The 15792-nt window shown below is 35.0% G+C and overlaps 2 protein-coding genes across 2 annotated transcripts; both read left to right on the top strand.

Moving 5' to 3' along the window:
- Positions 1–1115: 1115 nt before the first annotated feature.
- LOC108345999 (protein NRT1/ PTR FAMILY 3.1-like) lies at positions 1116–5382 on the top strand. The gene is made up of 4 exons (XM_052873077.1): positions 1116–1563; positions 2970–3187; positions 3687–4246; positions 4334–5382. Exons 1-4 carry the CDS (start codon positions 1470–1472, stop codon positions 5274–5276), a joined length of 1815 nt encoding a protein of 604 aa, XP_052729037.1. The 5' UTR covers positions 1116–1469; the 3' UTR covers positions 5277–5382.
- A 5636-nt stretch (positions 5383–11018) lies between these two features.
- Positions 11019–15064, top strand: LOC128195346 (glutathione reductase, cytosolic-like). The gene is made up of 2 exons (XM_052872614.1): positions 11019–11866; positions 14711–15064. Exons 1-2 carry the CDS (start codon positions 11180–11182, stop codon positions 15062–15064), a joined length of 1041 nt encoding a protein of 346 aa, XP_052728574.1. The 5' UTR covers positions 11019–11179.
- The last annotated feature ends 728 nt before the right edge of the window (positions 15065–15792 follow it).

Below are 15792 nucleotides of genomic sequence, written 5' to 3'. Positions count from 1 at the left end.
TTCTATTTTTTTATGTTATTTTCGAATTTCATGGAGTGTAGCATCTGGAGTTAATTTTGTTGTAATTTCTTAAATGAATTTTAAGATTTCTTAAATGGATTATGAGGTTAGATGGATAAATTTAGTTATTCTTTTGATTATTGTTGTTGATTGAATGAGTTTTTTCAATAATTAAAAATTGTACTATTAAAGATAAAAACTTTAACAAAAATTAATTGAAAATATACTTTAATTAATTATTACTTAAGATGTAAAAAATATAAAAGAATAGATATAGTTAGAGATAATAATATTTAATTGACAAAGTATTTTAATTAAATTTATTACATTAATCCAAAAAGTTGTTCCTTTTTAAAGAAGAAGGTAAGTTATTGATTAAGTAATTGTTAACTTTTGAGATAACAAATTTATCAAGCAGTATTTAAAGAGTTAATAAGAAATTTTATTAGCTTGATATAATAATTTTTTAAAATAATAACTTAAAAATATCAAAATATCCTTATATTAAAATGAAATATAACTAAGTATTAAGAAATGTTTAAAGATCTGCTTTTGATTAAATAATTTGTTCAGTTACAAACTGAGTATTCCATTACAAAATAAAAGTTGATTATTTATATTTACCTATGTCCATAATTTTGTAAGATAATTTGAAGAAAAATAATTTAAGAAAACATAAATTGAGTTAAAATAAATTTTAAGTTAAAATGAAAAAATTATAAAATATTAATAAATGAAAAAATATATATTTTAAAACATAAAATTAAATTACATTTATTCTCAAATATCAAAGTCCTAATTAATTAATTTTACTGTATTTATTATTTTAAAAAAATTTATTTCAATTATTTATTCTATTGCAATGAAAAAGACAAACATCGATAAAACATTACGATCAGTCATATCTTTTTTTTAACATAATACATATTAAAAATATAATAAAATATTTACTACACATAAATGTATAAACTCTGATCACGTATAAATTTATATGCAAATCTTTCAAGCCCCTAGAAGGTTCTTTTGTTTCTGCTTTTTACATTTTACTTTTTCATTTCCGGTATTTTCTTTGGTGTTTTATAGCTGCCATCCCAGGTTTCCAGTTCTCGAAGCAAACTATGTGCTGGACTTTAGTATCAGAAAATTACATCTGAGCAACAAGCACCACTTGAAAATCGGTCAGAAACATTTTCTCCAATAATAGATTACCCGTGGTGAGAGAATATCACATACTTTTGGTGTATCCAAATATATCATCAACCCAAACATTTTGGTAAAGTAGTTTTAGGATAAAATACAGAGAAAAGAGGGAGCATTGGTGTAGTTTATGTTTATACGACCCCACAAGAGTGAAGTTATCATATTGCACAAATCTATATATATATAGAGAGAGAGAGAAGAGAAGACAAGAGCCACATAACTAGGTACACTGCAATACAGTGTCACTAGCTGGAGTTAGTAGAAGAAAAATGGAGATAGAGAAGAGGGCGAAGAGCAGTGAGGAAATGGGTGGTCAGAAACAACACCGACGAGGAGGCATCAGAACGTTACCTTTCATCCTTGGTCAGTCATTCTTCTTTCTCTCTTCCTCTTTCTCATTCATTTCTTTTCTGTCTTTTTCTTAGCTTTCAGTTCAATCCTTCAGGAATTTTTTCAAACTCATTAATCAGAAAATATTTTTATGTTTTTACAAAATAAAAAAAGAGAGTTTCGTGGGTTTTTTTTTTTCATTATCATTATTTTCTTGATATAATAATTCTTACCACTAGTTCAGTTTAAAACGTAGGAGAATTTCTTTTAAAATAATTTAATTTTTTTTTCACACCGTTTAAATTCTAATTTCGTTTTTTTTAACTAGAGTGTGTCGAGGATTGGTAACTTACTTTTATAATAACGTATAAAAAAAAGAGAAAAATTAGTTTTCACTTAATTAATCAGATAAAGATGGTTTTTTCTTTCAAATGCTCAAGAACTTTTACTGAACACACAAAACTAAACAGTTTTCACGTGCAAATTATTAAAAACTCATTTTCTTAATCTTCCGTTAGAATATCTGGAGTAGTGGTTCTTATAAATAGCATACTGAAATTCTTATTTCATTCTAAATGTGATTAGCTATATTATATTATATTTAAGTAATTTATACTAAACATTTACATGTTTTGTTTTAATATATTGTTATAAATACTTACATTTTTATAATTTTTTATAAATATTTCCATATATTTTTCTAATAAACACAGTTTTTTGGTAAAAATAATGTTATTAAAATTTTAAAAACTTTTGTAATCACTTAAATTACATTCTTTTCTCGAAAACATCTTACATAATTAATCCATATGTATTCACTCGAGGGAAGTTTTATAAAAAATATTTAATGTTATAAAAATGAACAGGCCACATCTTTCAAAAACTTGTTACAAGAACTGTCAAAAGTTGTATCATGAAAGATTTAACCACAAAGAGTTTTATCTACGAAAGAAAAAAAAATAAAGATTTTAAGAATATTAGTGAAGGAGTTGTTTTCTTTATGAAGTTAATTTGTCTATTAATTTAGAAAAGAAATTATTTTCAATGACTTATGCAATTAGAAATTTTGTAAATTATTTCAAAAGATGAGACAAAAAAAAAGTATAAAAAATAGTTTTTAAACTAAAAACGACATGAAAAATATATTGACATAGTAAACACGTGAACTGAACGAGTAAGTTTTCATCTTTCTTTAGCATTTGAAGCATCTTTCTTTTTTAACTTTCATGAAGAGACTTGTTAAATAAATAGCAAAGTTTGAACTAATAAACAAAAAATTTACCTTTTATTTTTGGTAAAGGTAGGCTTATTAGATACCTATTGAAGATATCCATCCACAAATGAGTGGCTCAGAGAATATCATACTTTGAAGTAGCTAACAAATATTTGAAGTTGAAAATCCAAATATTCTTAACACAAATTTGATACAAATGATGCAGCAAATGAAGTGTGTGACAGATTTGCAAGTGCTGGTTTTCATGGTAACCTGATAAGTTACTTGACCCAAGAGCTGAACATGCCATTGGTGGCTGCCTCAAACACTTTGACAAACTTTGGTGGAACATCTAGCTTCACCCCTCTCATTGGAGCTATTATAGCAGATTCCTTTGCTGGACGCTTTTGGACCATTACTGTTGCTTCTCTCATTTATGAACTGGTTTCTTACCCTTTCCTTTCCACTATAATCTAATCAACTCTCATTTCTTTAATGTACTCTTCGACTTTTAAAAACGGATAGATTTAATCTTTTTAATTTAGTTGTTTTCATGTGTCTTATAACATTTTAGACTAATATATATCATCACACATATTCTAACTTAAAATGTCAGAATAAAACGTTGTCTTCTAATACATAAAAAATTAAAACCATTAAATTCAAAAGATTATATTTATTTATCTTTTAAGTTTTAGAATAAAAATATATCAAAATATCAGACACAAAAGTACACACATCCAAGTCTAGTAAGAAAAATTTATGAATCAAACCGTTATCTCATCTTTTCTTAGATTTTCAAACACTAAAACTTGAAAGTCACTACATTTGAGTTAGATGGTTTCAAATTCAAATTCAAACAAGTGATTTCAATTATTAGCATCTTCCATTTGAGTACACCCTACTACCAAATGGTTTTTGTGAACTATTGTTCTTGGTACAGGGATTGATTAGCATCACTGTATCAGCTATACTGCCACATTTTCGACCTCCACCTTGTCCTACACAAGTGAACTGCCAAGAAGCCACATCCTCTCAACTATGGATACTCTACATCTCTCTCCTCCTCACATCTGTTGGATCGGGTGGCATCAGACCTTGTGTTGTTCCCTTTTCAGCTGACCAGTTTGACATGACCAAAAGTGGTGTGGCATCAAGGAAATGGAACCTTTTCAACTGGTACTTTTTCAGCATGGGATTTGCTTCTCTAAGTGCTTTGACAATTGTGGTTTACATTCAAGACAACATGGGATGGGGTTGGGGCCTTGGAATTCCAACCATTGCTATGTTGATATCCATCGTTGCCTTTGTGTTGGGTTCACCACTCTATAAGACTGTCAAACCAGAAGGAAGCCCTTTGGTTCGTTTAGCCCAAGTGATCGCAGCAGCTGCAAAGAAAAGGAACGAGACATTACCAGAAGATCCCAAGCTTTTGTACCACAATTGGGAACTTGATGCTCCCATTTCTCTGGAAGGCATGCTCCTACACTCTGATCAATATAAGTAAGTTAGATACTTCCCATTCTTTATTCAAACCAAATACTTAAAACATGAATCATGGTGTGGTGTTGGCTATTCTTGGATATGCAGATGGTTGGACAAGGCTGCAATTGTTACAGAGGAAGAGGCCAGAGATTCATTTGCAACACCAGACTTATGGAAGTTAGCCACTGTCCATAGAGTTGAGGAGCTAAAATCTATCATCAGAATGCTTCCAATATGGGCATCTGGAATTTTGCTGATAACTTCTTCATCACATCTTCACAGCTTTGTAATCCAACAAGCTCGTACAATGGACCGCCACCTCTCTCCCTCATTCCAAATTTCACCAGCCAGTATGTCCATTTTCAGTGTGCTGACCATGATGTCAGGAGTTGTTTTATACGAACGTGTTTTTGTTCCCTTTGCCCGAAGGTTCACAGGGAATCCTTCTGGAATCACTAGCCTACAAAGAATGGGAATAGGCTTCGTGATTAACATCATAGCCACTGTGGTTGCTGCTCTGATTGAAATGAAAAGGAAATCAGTTGCTGCGAAATTCCACCTATTGGATGATCCAAAAGCCATTATTCCTATAAGTGTGTTCTGGTTGGTACCGCAGTATTTTCTGCATGGGGTGGCTGAAATTTTCATGTCTGTGGGGCATTTGGAATTTCTCTTTGAGCAGTCACCTGAAAGCATGCGCAGCAGTGCTACAGCTCTGTACTGCATAACCACAGCCATTGGGAACTACTTAGGCACATTACTGGTGTCATTGGTGCATAAGTATACTGGCAATGAGAGGAACTGGCTTCCGGATAGGAACCTCAACAGGGGTGGATTGGACTACTACTACTTTCTTGTTAGTGTCATTCAAGTTGTAAATCTTGTTTACTATTTGATATGTGCTAGGTTTTACACTTACAAACCAGTGGAAGAAACTAGAGAAAGGAACAAGGAAGAAGATTTGGAACAAGCCAATGAACATGTTTCATCTAACAATTTAAAAGACGGTGGGAACGAAGAGAAGAGAGGAGTTACGAAAGATGAATGAATTCATGGGCTTGTTGACATATGTAATTGTAGACTGCAACATGTCTTATGTTCTGTGTTTAGTTCAACTTCTATAACCACCTAACTAAGCCGCTGTTTTCTTCAAATATTTAAAAACGTCAACAAAATCTGGTCTTACAATCTATGTGAAATGATGAGTCACCAAGGAAAACAACCTCTTCAAACTAAGGCTTTTACTTCCTCCACCTCTATAATTACTAAATGCACCAACGTAAATTTTAAAATAACCTTTCTACCCTTCATGCTTTATTTCAATGTTGATTTTTGGATGATCTGTTTCGAAATTTTCTTAAACCACGTTAAATATGTTTTTAATTTTTTAATTTTAAATAAAAGTTAAAATTAGTCTTTTTTAATTTTATAAATGTGTTGACCAAATTTTATTAAATTTAATTGATACTTTAAATGTATTTCATAGTAGCATTTAAGTTATTTATATTGTTTGACACATTTTTTTTTAATTTTAGTTGAGAAACACATTTAAAACTTTAAATAAACCTCACAAAATTTGATTAAAAAGACTAAATTCATGCCGTTATAAAGATGAGGGACTAAATTAGTCAAATATTTTAAAATTAGACTAATTTTAATTTTCATTCAAAATTAACAAGAATATATTTAACTCTTTTAAAATTAGATTTTCAGAACATGCTTCCTGGAATAAATTTCCTGAATATATGAGATGTTATTTATAATTTCGAAATAACTTTTCAAGAATATATAAGATGCTTTTCAGAATAGGATTTTTAAAACAAAGTTTTTCAAACATATCTGATTCTTTTCCGAATGAGATTTCCAGGACAAGTCACGTGGTGCAGAGAGGAAGTGTATTTTAGTTTTTTGTTGTTAGCATATAGGGGTGCAAGTAATATCGGGGAGGTGCAGGAAGCAAAAGTATGAACCTAATTTACGAAGGTCTCACTGTTAGAAAAACACATTTTTCCTTGGAGATTTATTTTGAATTTTTTCTCTCTCTAGGAAATACTTATAATTTTTTCTATGAATAATAATTTGCAAGAATTTATCGCCAATATTTTTAACAAAAAATGTACCAAATTCTTGACAATTTTATTACACCTCTAACTTATTATTTATTTATTTCATTAGAGCTGCAGATTAATTAAAGCAAGAAAAATTGCAGGTTTTTAAAAAAGAATTTGCCAATTTTTGTTCAAAGTTAAAATCCAAGGCCCTGGTTGAATATTGGATGGCCACTGATGCAACCAATTTGCTTAGCTATGAAGTATCATTGTTAGTTGAGATTGAGTGAGAAGCTTTCTTGCTATAAATTTAAAATAACTTTTATGTTCATTGTTTGAGTGTTGTATGTAACTCAAAAGGAGAATAAAAACCATGTTCAAAGAGTATTGAACTAACATTCATCAATTAAGTGAAAATGGGTACTTAAGCAATCTTTTTCAGTCATAAGTTGTTCTCCTTAACTTACTCGTTTGTTTTGGTTTTCAAGTGATGTTTTCCTCTCTTTTTTTCTTTCTAACTTTTCTCCAAAATATAATATCAACTGTATTAATTTATTAATTTATGATTTAATTTTTAGGGAGAATTCTTTTTATTTGAATGCATTTAAGTATCAATCTTGACATTCATTTTTACTTAAATTTCCCATATGGCTATAACTAAGTTACCCTTAGGAAGTTTCCATTTATCAAAACCAAAGTGATTGTCATAATTATTATCATCAAGCAAATACTCAAAGATTATATTAAAGTGAACATTTGGAGCATGTTTGACTCCTCTAAGTAATAATTGCACTTTCATTTTAGTTTGCAATAAACCATCTCCAATATCAACAATCTTTGACACACCATCATTATCCATCTTCTACACTGTAAAATCACCTAAAGTGTAAGATGTGAAGAACTCCTTTCTTAGTATAATGTGTAGTGTAACACTACTATCAACAATCCACATGCTTTCATCAAATATAAGACTAATAGACTCATCATAATCACGAAGAAGAGCAAGATCATCATTTGTAGTAGTAGTAGTAGTAGTAACTAGTCTCAAGAGACTCGTATGACACTTTACAATCTATAATTATCTAACTAATTTAGACTAAAGAATAATTTCATTTAATGTGAATTTAATGCAATGAAAATAAACATAATGCATAAGTGATAGATTGAACTTCTTGGGGTTAAAACACTTGAAAATTAAATGATTAAAGATGATATGGAATGAAGATGTTGGAGAATGATTTTACCTACTACACTCTCATGCAAATGCACATTACTACTTCTTCATTTAATTACTCATGTCAACCTACTACGTTACTCAAACTCAATCCCTTGGTAGAGAGAGCCTAGATTCACTCATTAAATTTCAATCCCTTGGTAACCTAACAAGTTCATCTGCATTAAGACTAGAGGTTTAAGACAACTAAAGGTCAAAGCTCTATCCCTAGACACAATTTCCTTTAAGTGTTTATTCCAGTTCAAGGTTCACACAATACTTCCCAATATCAAGCAAACCTAAGAATCATGTTATGGTTGATCAAGTCACAACAAGCTTTAAGAGAAGGAAATAAACACTCACAATAAATGAAAGAAGCTTATATTCATTAAACACAAGTGCATTTACAAGAAAGTTTCGTAGTTACATCATTTCCCAACAAAATGAACTTAGCTCTCCATAGTCATGGAGAGCTTGAGCTTACAATGGAAGAAAATGGAAGAGATGAAGACCCAAGGAGGAAGAATGGAGAGTTCCCACTGCTCAAAACCAACTCCCAGAGGTCCAAAATTATGTTTTAGAGCTTTAGTCGCCAAGAAGATGGCACCCTCGTTGCATGGAATCCTTAAATAGGTCTAGGGTACCATGTCAGCAAAAGTCGTGCCCAACCCCCCTCTTTTGTAGCACCCAGGCGCGAGGGTTGCATAAGAGTTGCGTGAAGAATGGCGATCAGCCCCCCTTCTAGGGCGTCCTGGCGTGAAAATTGCAGTGAAATGCGAATTGAATGGGGCTCAACCCCCCTCCTGAGGCACCCTAGCGCGAGAAATCTTCCATGATCCTTCAAAACACTTGCTTTTTGCAGCTTTTCCTAGGCTCCCACTCTTGGTAGTTTAGATGCTCTTCCAAAGCATATAAATTGCCTACAAAACTTGAGGAATTAGTGATGAAAACTCTTATGTATAACCTAAGCTAAACTTATTCACAAAGTTAGATAAAAGAGATGATTAAGCATGTTTCAAGCTTCAAGAGAGTTGATTTGGTAAGAAAATTACACCACAGATAATGGTAAGAATTACCGTTATCAACTATCAAAGTAGGATTATCACCTCTAAAACAAAGCCTTATATCACTAGAGTCACAAAGATACTTCAAAACCATTTCACACCATTCCAATGCTCTTTACTTAGATTTGACATAAATCGATTGACTGTACATGTACAATATCTGGTCTTGTACATACCATTGCATACATCAAATTTTCCATTATAGATGCATAAGGAACTCTACTCATTTGTCTTCTTAACTTCATTTGAAGGACTTTATTTAACATTTAGTTTAAAATGAGTAGTAAGATGAGTGCTCACAACTTCTCGATGAAGTAATCCTATGACAATCAAATCTTGTTTTCTCTTTTGTCATTGAGATACTTATGCCAAGAACTTTTTTAAAGCTCTCAGGTCTTTCATGGAAAAAAAACTTGCCAAATTCTCTTCTTTAACCTCTCAATTCTAGAAATATTTTTTCCAACAAAAAGTATGTCATCAACATTTAAAAACATGATAATAAAGTCATCATTAAATAACTTTCTAACAAAGACACAATCATCAAAAGTAGTCATTTTGTAATCTTGATCACACATAAATGACTTAGACTTCTTATATCATTATCTTAGAGCCACAAGCATCAAAATGCACCAATTCAAGGAACTCTGACTTTACTAGAGGGGGATGCTTCTTAAAGGATACTTTGGTTTGTTTACAAGCCATGCAATGAGAATATTTGTCCAACTTTGCACCCTTCAATCCCCAAAGCACATCCATTTTTGCTAAGCAATTAAGTCCATTTTCACTTATATGACCAAGTCTTTGGTGCCACAAAAATGTCTCCATGTAGTACATTAACAATATCTTTAGCAACCAAAGCTTTATTCCAATATAATTTAGATTTTTTTCTCCCATATGGCCATAACTAAGTTACCCTCAACGAGCTTCCATTTACCAAAAGCAAAGTGATTGTAATAATTATTATCATCTAACTCAAATATCATATTAAAGTGAACATCTGGAGCATGTTTGACTCCTCTAAGTAAATTGCACTTTCATTTTAGTTTGCAAGAAACCATCACCAACACCAACAATCTTTGATACACCATCATTATCCATCTTCAACACTGTAAAATCACCTAAAGTGTAAGATGTGAAGAACTCCTTCCTTAGTGTAATGTGTAGTGTAACACCACTATCAACAATCCACATGCTCTCGTCAAATATAAGACTAATAGACTCATAATCACGAAGAAGAGCAAGGTCACCATTTGTAGTAGTAGTAGTAGTAGTAACACAATTGTCAACACCCAATTTCGTCCGGATGACTAAATAATATAGGTTTTTCTTTTTTTTATTTTTATTGCATCTTATTTTATTTTATGTTTTTTATGAATTTTATTATTTTATTTTGTTTTTTGTATTTCATTTGATTTTTCATATAAGTATTTTAAAAAAGAAAGCAAAAAGAAAAAAAAGGAAAAAAGGAAAAAATGGTTACTCCCTCACACTCACGGACATCATCCACAAGCACGCGGAAGCAGCCCAGAAGCCTTGAATTGGAGGTCCAGCAGGTTTGAAAATGAAAAGTGGGCTGTTCCACGTGAGTTCCAGCAGCTTTGAAGAGGCTTCACGTCTAGCAAAAGCAGCAACAGCAACGGAGTCCAGCAGCTGGTCCAGTAGAGAATAAAGGAAGCAGCTCATCCATTCTTCGTCCAGTTGCTTAAGGAGCTCACGGACAGCAGCTTCAGCACGCCCATCACGGCCCACACTTGGATGCACGGTCCAGCAAGCACACGGACAGCAGATCCAGTAACAACACGCTTCCAGCAGCTTGGGAGGACAGCAGCAAACGCATCACGGGTCCAGCATCCCATACTGGTGGCATCCAGTAATTGGTAGCTTCAGCACGGCCCAACAAAAGCAGTCCAGCTGATGCCACGTCCAGGAGCAATTGGACACACTGGCAGCAGGAATTGGGCTGGACGTGTAAAGAGAGCTGAAACGTTGAGCTGGAGGGGTGAAGACGGGATTCACTTGTCTTTATGGAAAAAAGGAAGCAGTAGCACAAGGGGGGGTCTCCTTCACGTCCAGCTTGGGAGGTGTCACGACCCAGCACAGCAGCAATCCAGCAATTAGCAGCACACGGGCCAGCAAGCTTGGAGATGGGGCTGGACACGTTGGCAGCAGAGGGGCACAAAAGCAAGTCCTGGAATTGGCAATAAGGAGGGTTACGTTCAGCCGCAACCTAGAGAGAGGGGACCACCCAAGGGGACACCTTCATCACCCATCCCTAGAACCAGGAGGTTTTTAGAGTGATGTAAGGTAGAGAAAGAAAAAAAGGAAGAACGGAGAGGGAGATATGGAAGGCTACGGTTGAAGAGAGAATGCCCATTTGATTTTGGCTGGAAGCAGCAGCAGCATGTGGAAATGGAAGTAGGTCCTGGACTTTGGAAGGAGAGACGTGGAGGATGACCCTGCCGACACCTGCAAACACATTTTTTTCTTTGTTTCTCCTTAGTATATATATATATACATACATATATATACTCTCTGCATAATCTTGTTCTGATTGGTTTCTTCATTAACAAACCTAGTTACTCTCCTATTGCAACGACGCAGATTTAGTTCAACTTTTTCGATAGCGATGGCCAGGAAGATGCTTATCGACGGTGAGGCTGAATCGGTTCCAGGTGTAGAACAAGGGACGCATTTTGACTTTGACTTGTTTATTATTGGGACTGGAAGTGGTGGCGTTCGTGCTGCTAGATTTTTATCGAATTACGGAGCTAAGGTGGGGATTTGTGAGCTTCCGTTTAATGCCATTAGCTCAGAAACAATTGGAGGAGTTGGTGGAACGTGCGTTATTCGTGGTTGTGTTCCCAAAAAGATTTTGGTCTATGGAGCATCTTTTGGAGGTGAACTCGAGGATGCCAGGAATTATGGGTGGGAATTGAGTGAGAAAGTTGACTTCAATTGGAAGAAGCTCTTGCAAAAGAAGACAGATGAAATAAACAGATTAAATGGAATTTACAAGAGGTTGTTATCCAATGCGGGGGTTAAATTATTTGAAGGCGAGGCAAAGATAGTTGGTCCAAATGAGGTTGAGGTGACACAATTGGATGGCACAAAACTGTCCTATTCTGCTAAGCACATATTGATTGCAACTGGTAGCAAGGCTCAACGTCCAAATATTCCAGGACAGAGAGACGAGAGAGAAAGGCAGTGGCGCTGCGGTTGGAAACGGTTCCGGTGGCGTTTGGGGTTGCCGCCGACGCCAAGACTGGAAGAGGTGGTGGCGCGATGGTCGATTTCGATGGAGGCGGCGGCGCATGTGCGTTGGAGGACGAGGCACGTCCCTCCTTTGGCTGGCTCGTTTGGGAGAGAGACTTTAGGTCTTAGGATTTCTGATGTGGGAACGAAAAGAGGCTTTGGGCCAGACAAGCAAATACCCAATGGCACCCCCAAATTTCGTCCTTACACCCAAATACAAAGTTGGAGAAAAGGGTTTTGGTCCAAATTAAAGAGCCTCAATTTCACTCCACACCTCTGGTTTTTATTTCTGTACCCCTATTCATGTTGGGCTTTTCTCTTGCTTTATTTTTATGCTTTTGTTTTCTTTTTATTAGTTAGTTTTTTTATTGCATGTAACCCCTTTATGATAGTCCACACGCTTTTGTTTTATTTATATCGGTTAGACTTGTTTGTTTCATTCTCCATAAAAATCAAATAAAAATATTTTGAAAAGGTTTTAAGCACACGTGCGACCGCTCGCGTAGGCCTTGTGCTAAAAAACCTTTTTCCTTTTCTCTTACAAAAGTTAAAAATCAAATAAAAATATTTTGAAAAGGTTTTAAGCACACGTGCGACCGCTCGCGTATGCCTTGTGCTAAAAAACCTTTTCCTTTTCTTTTACAAAAGTTAAAAATCAAATAAAAATATTTTGAAAAGGTTTTAAGCACACGTGCGACCGCTCGCGTAGGCCTTGTGCTAAAAAACCTTTTCCTTTTCTTTTACAAAAGTTAAAAATCAAATAAAAATATTTTGAAAAGGTTTTAAGCACACGTGCGACCGCTCGCGTAGGCCTTGTGCTAAAAAACCTTTTCCTTTTCTTTTACAAAAGTTAAAAATCAAATAAAAATATTTTGAAAAGGTTTTAAGCACACGTGCGACCGCTCGCGTAGGCCTTGTGCTAAAAAACCTTTTCCTTTTCTCTTACAAAAGTTAAAAATCAAATAAAAATATTTTGAAAAGGTTTTAAGCACACGTGCGACCGCTCGCGTAGGCCTTGTGCTAAAAAACCTTTTCCTTTTCTTTTACAAAAGTTAAAAATCAAATAAAAATATTTTGAAAAGGTTTTAAGCACACGTGCGACCGCTCGCGTAGGCCTTGTGCTAAAAAACCTTTTCCTTTTCTTTTACAAAAGTTAAAAATCAAATAAAAATATTTTGAAAAGGTTTTAAGCACACGTGCGACCGCTCGCGTAGGCCTTGTGCTAAAAAACCTTTTCCTTTTCTTTTACAAAAGTTAAAAATCAAATAAAATTATTTGAAAAGGTTTAAGCACACGTGCGACCGCTCGCGTAGGCCTTGTGCTAGAAAACCTTTTCCTTCTTTATTAAAAATACTAAAATATTCCCAGCTACAAGTAATCTTTCAGCTAGAACTACGTTACCCTTGATTCTTCACCAAAAATGGAGATACGTAGGAGCAAGGCCAGTCCTTGTCAGGTTCATTTCCCAAAAATACAAAATCATTTCCAAACAAATTTCTCAAACAGTTTCAGAAAGAACTACGTAACCCTGATTTCTCATTTTGAATGAGAATACGTAGGAGCAAGGTCAATCCTTGTCGGGCCCAAAAAACTAAAAAATATATTTTGTTTATTTAGAATTTTATTTTAGGGACTAGTTAAACATTTTGAAAACCACATCATATTCGTGCATTTAGTTAAAGGTATTGCCTTCGGGCAGGCGTTGTAGGGTGCTAATACCTTCCCTACACGTAACCGACTCCCGAACCCAAAATCTGGTTTTCGTGGACCGTGTCTTATTATTTTATGGTTTTTCCGTAGTTTTCCAGAATAAACTATGGTGGCGACTCCAAATCTCTTTTCCAAACCCGTTTCTTTTTTGGATCGTCGTCCCGTCGCGATTCCGGTTGCGACAGATGGCGACTCCACTGGGGAATTTTTTTTAGAGAGTCAAGCCATTTAACTATATGTGCGAATTCAATGTGGTTTTTCTTTATGTTTTTCTTCCCTTTTTCTTTATCTATCTTTGATATTTGAATAATCGCATGTGAGTAAATAACTGTTGAATATTGAACCCTAGGGAAGACAATATGTTCATATATGCCTGGGAATTTTTTCTGGTTGTTTTGCAGGTGAGGGTTTGGATGTGCATGATGTTCTCCCTTCACACACACACTTTCGGCATATCATGAGTGGGGCCCTATACCCGGGTCTGAGCGTAACTTAGAATTAGAGGAGTTGTGTAGCGGTGTCACTCTGGGATGTACTTCCTGTTTGGCTATCGTGAGAACTCCAGCTAGAGTCTGTTCTCTTCATATGTGTTTCCACACCTAGTTGATTACTCGACTGTTGTGGAGATACTATAAAGGGGGCCATAGCTCTAGTGGCCGTTGATCTTTAGGTTCAGGTAACCATCCTTGTGAGATTCCATATACTTAACCTTAGATCTTAAGTGTTCAACCTTCATTAGGGCACAAAGGGAGATGTGTGCAGTCTTATAACCCTCATTTTTGCTTAATAAAATCAAGCACCTTGTACATATCTTTATACCTTTTTTATACACCTTTTTCTTTTATTTCTTTCTTTTTCTCATGCATTTTTATGGTCTTGTCATTGGTTCTAGTCAGAAAATTATAAATTTGTGATTGAGTCCTTAAGGTAAAGATGGAAATTAACATGGATTTTGAGTCGAGGGGTATTCGAGTTCATACATTCTGATGAAAAGACACACATCAAGCAAAGGAAGATAATATTGGTGGCTCGAGGAATCTGGTGAGGAAAAGATAACCTTGAAAGATGCATTCAAGAATGGGTATAAGAATTTGTTGAGCTTGTCAGAGGGAAAGAATTTGGACAAATCGTAGATACACCTGCTGAGGGCAAAACTCTATGCAACTACCTTGGGTAGTTTACCCTTGTCTTGTAGCTAATCAAACTAATGAAAGTGCACCTTGTGAAGTTGGAAAGTGAATTCATACTTAAGGGTAAAGTGAACGACTTTCCTCAAGGATACCTAGAGTGGTACTTGCATCGTTTGGATGAGGAGGAAAAATGGGAAACAATTACGAATGTATTGACTTTTATCCTCTATGATGTCATGCTCTTCCCTAATATCAGGGATTTTGTTGACTGTGCTGCTATGAACGTTTTCGTGGGATACAAAGTTCGCTCTGAGAATTCAACCACCGTTGTCCTAGCTGAAGTTTGTGGGACCCTTAGGCAGTGTTATGAGCTAAAGGGTAGGAAGATGTTGTTTTCCTTACCTGTGGTGCATGCATGATTCATCTCTCGCATGAGTGAGGGAGCCTTGAAGTTCATATGTCCGTTGGGTGAGCTACTGCAATGTAAGCCGAAGATGAAAAGGGCAAATGAATGAGCGCAACTCTGTGTAGGTTCAAAAGTGGAAAATTTAAATGGCATGTTTTCTTAGCAACAAAGATCGTGTATCATACACCATTGCGAGAGTTATCCTGATGTCCCCCTCATGGGTATCCGATGGTGTATTAATTACAATCCTATGTGTCAGCACAAAAACAATTATGGGTATCCTGTGAGAGGATCACCAACGCCTGCATCTCTTGCCACATGGCAGATCTTAAGAGGAAGGAACCTTTGCTGAATTGCTTCATCAAGTTAGGAACGCATGGGGCAATGTTTTTCGCTTCGAAGAAAGGCCCCAAGATCATGGAGTTTTGATGAAAGGTTCCCTTAGCCAATGGATCACAGAGAGGGTTAAGACAGTCAAGTTGTCATTCAATGTAATTTCTCCAGACCCGAATCGAGAAGAGCAATTTCACACTACAAAGCAACGTGTGAAAGCAGCAGTGGGAAAACTGAATAAGGAATGTTGACATCGAGCTAAAAAGGAGACATAAAGAATTGATAATTCAAATGAAGAGGCATATTGTTGAGCAAGGACAAGTTACAAAGAATTGGAAGAGAAGTCTCTCACAGCTAGATTCCCTTGCCAATGAAGCCATTGAAAATGTCCCTAAGTTCTTAGCTGAT

The sequence above is a fragment of the Vigna angularis genome, chromosome 2 (assembly GCF_016808095.1).
Source record: "Vigna angularis cultivar LongXiaoDou No.4 chromosome 2, ASM1680809v1, whole genome shotgun sequence".
Lineage (NCBI taxonomy): Eukaryota > Viridiplantae > Streptophyta > Magnoliopsida > Fabales > Fabaceae > Vigna > Vigna angularis.
Note: the sequence above shows the minus strand (reverse complement) of the source record. Positions and strands in the feature narration are given on the sequence as shown.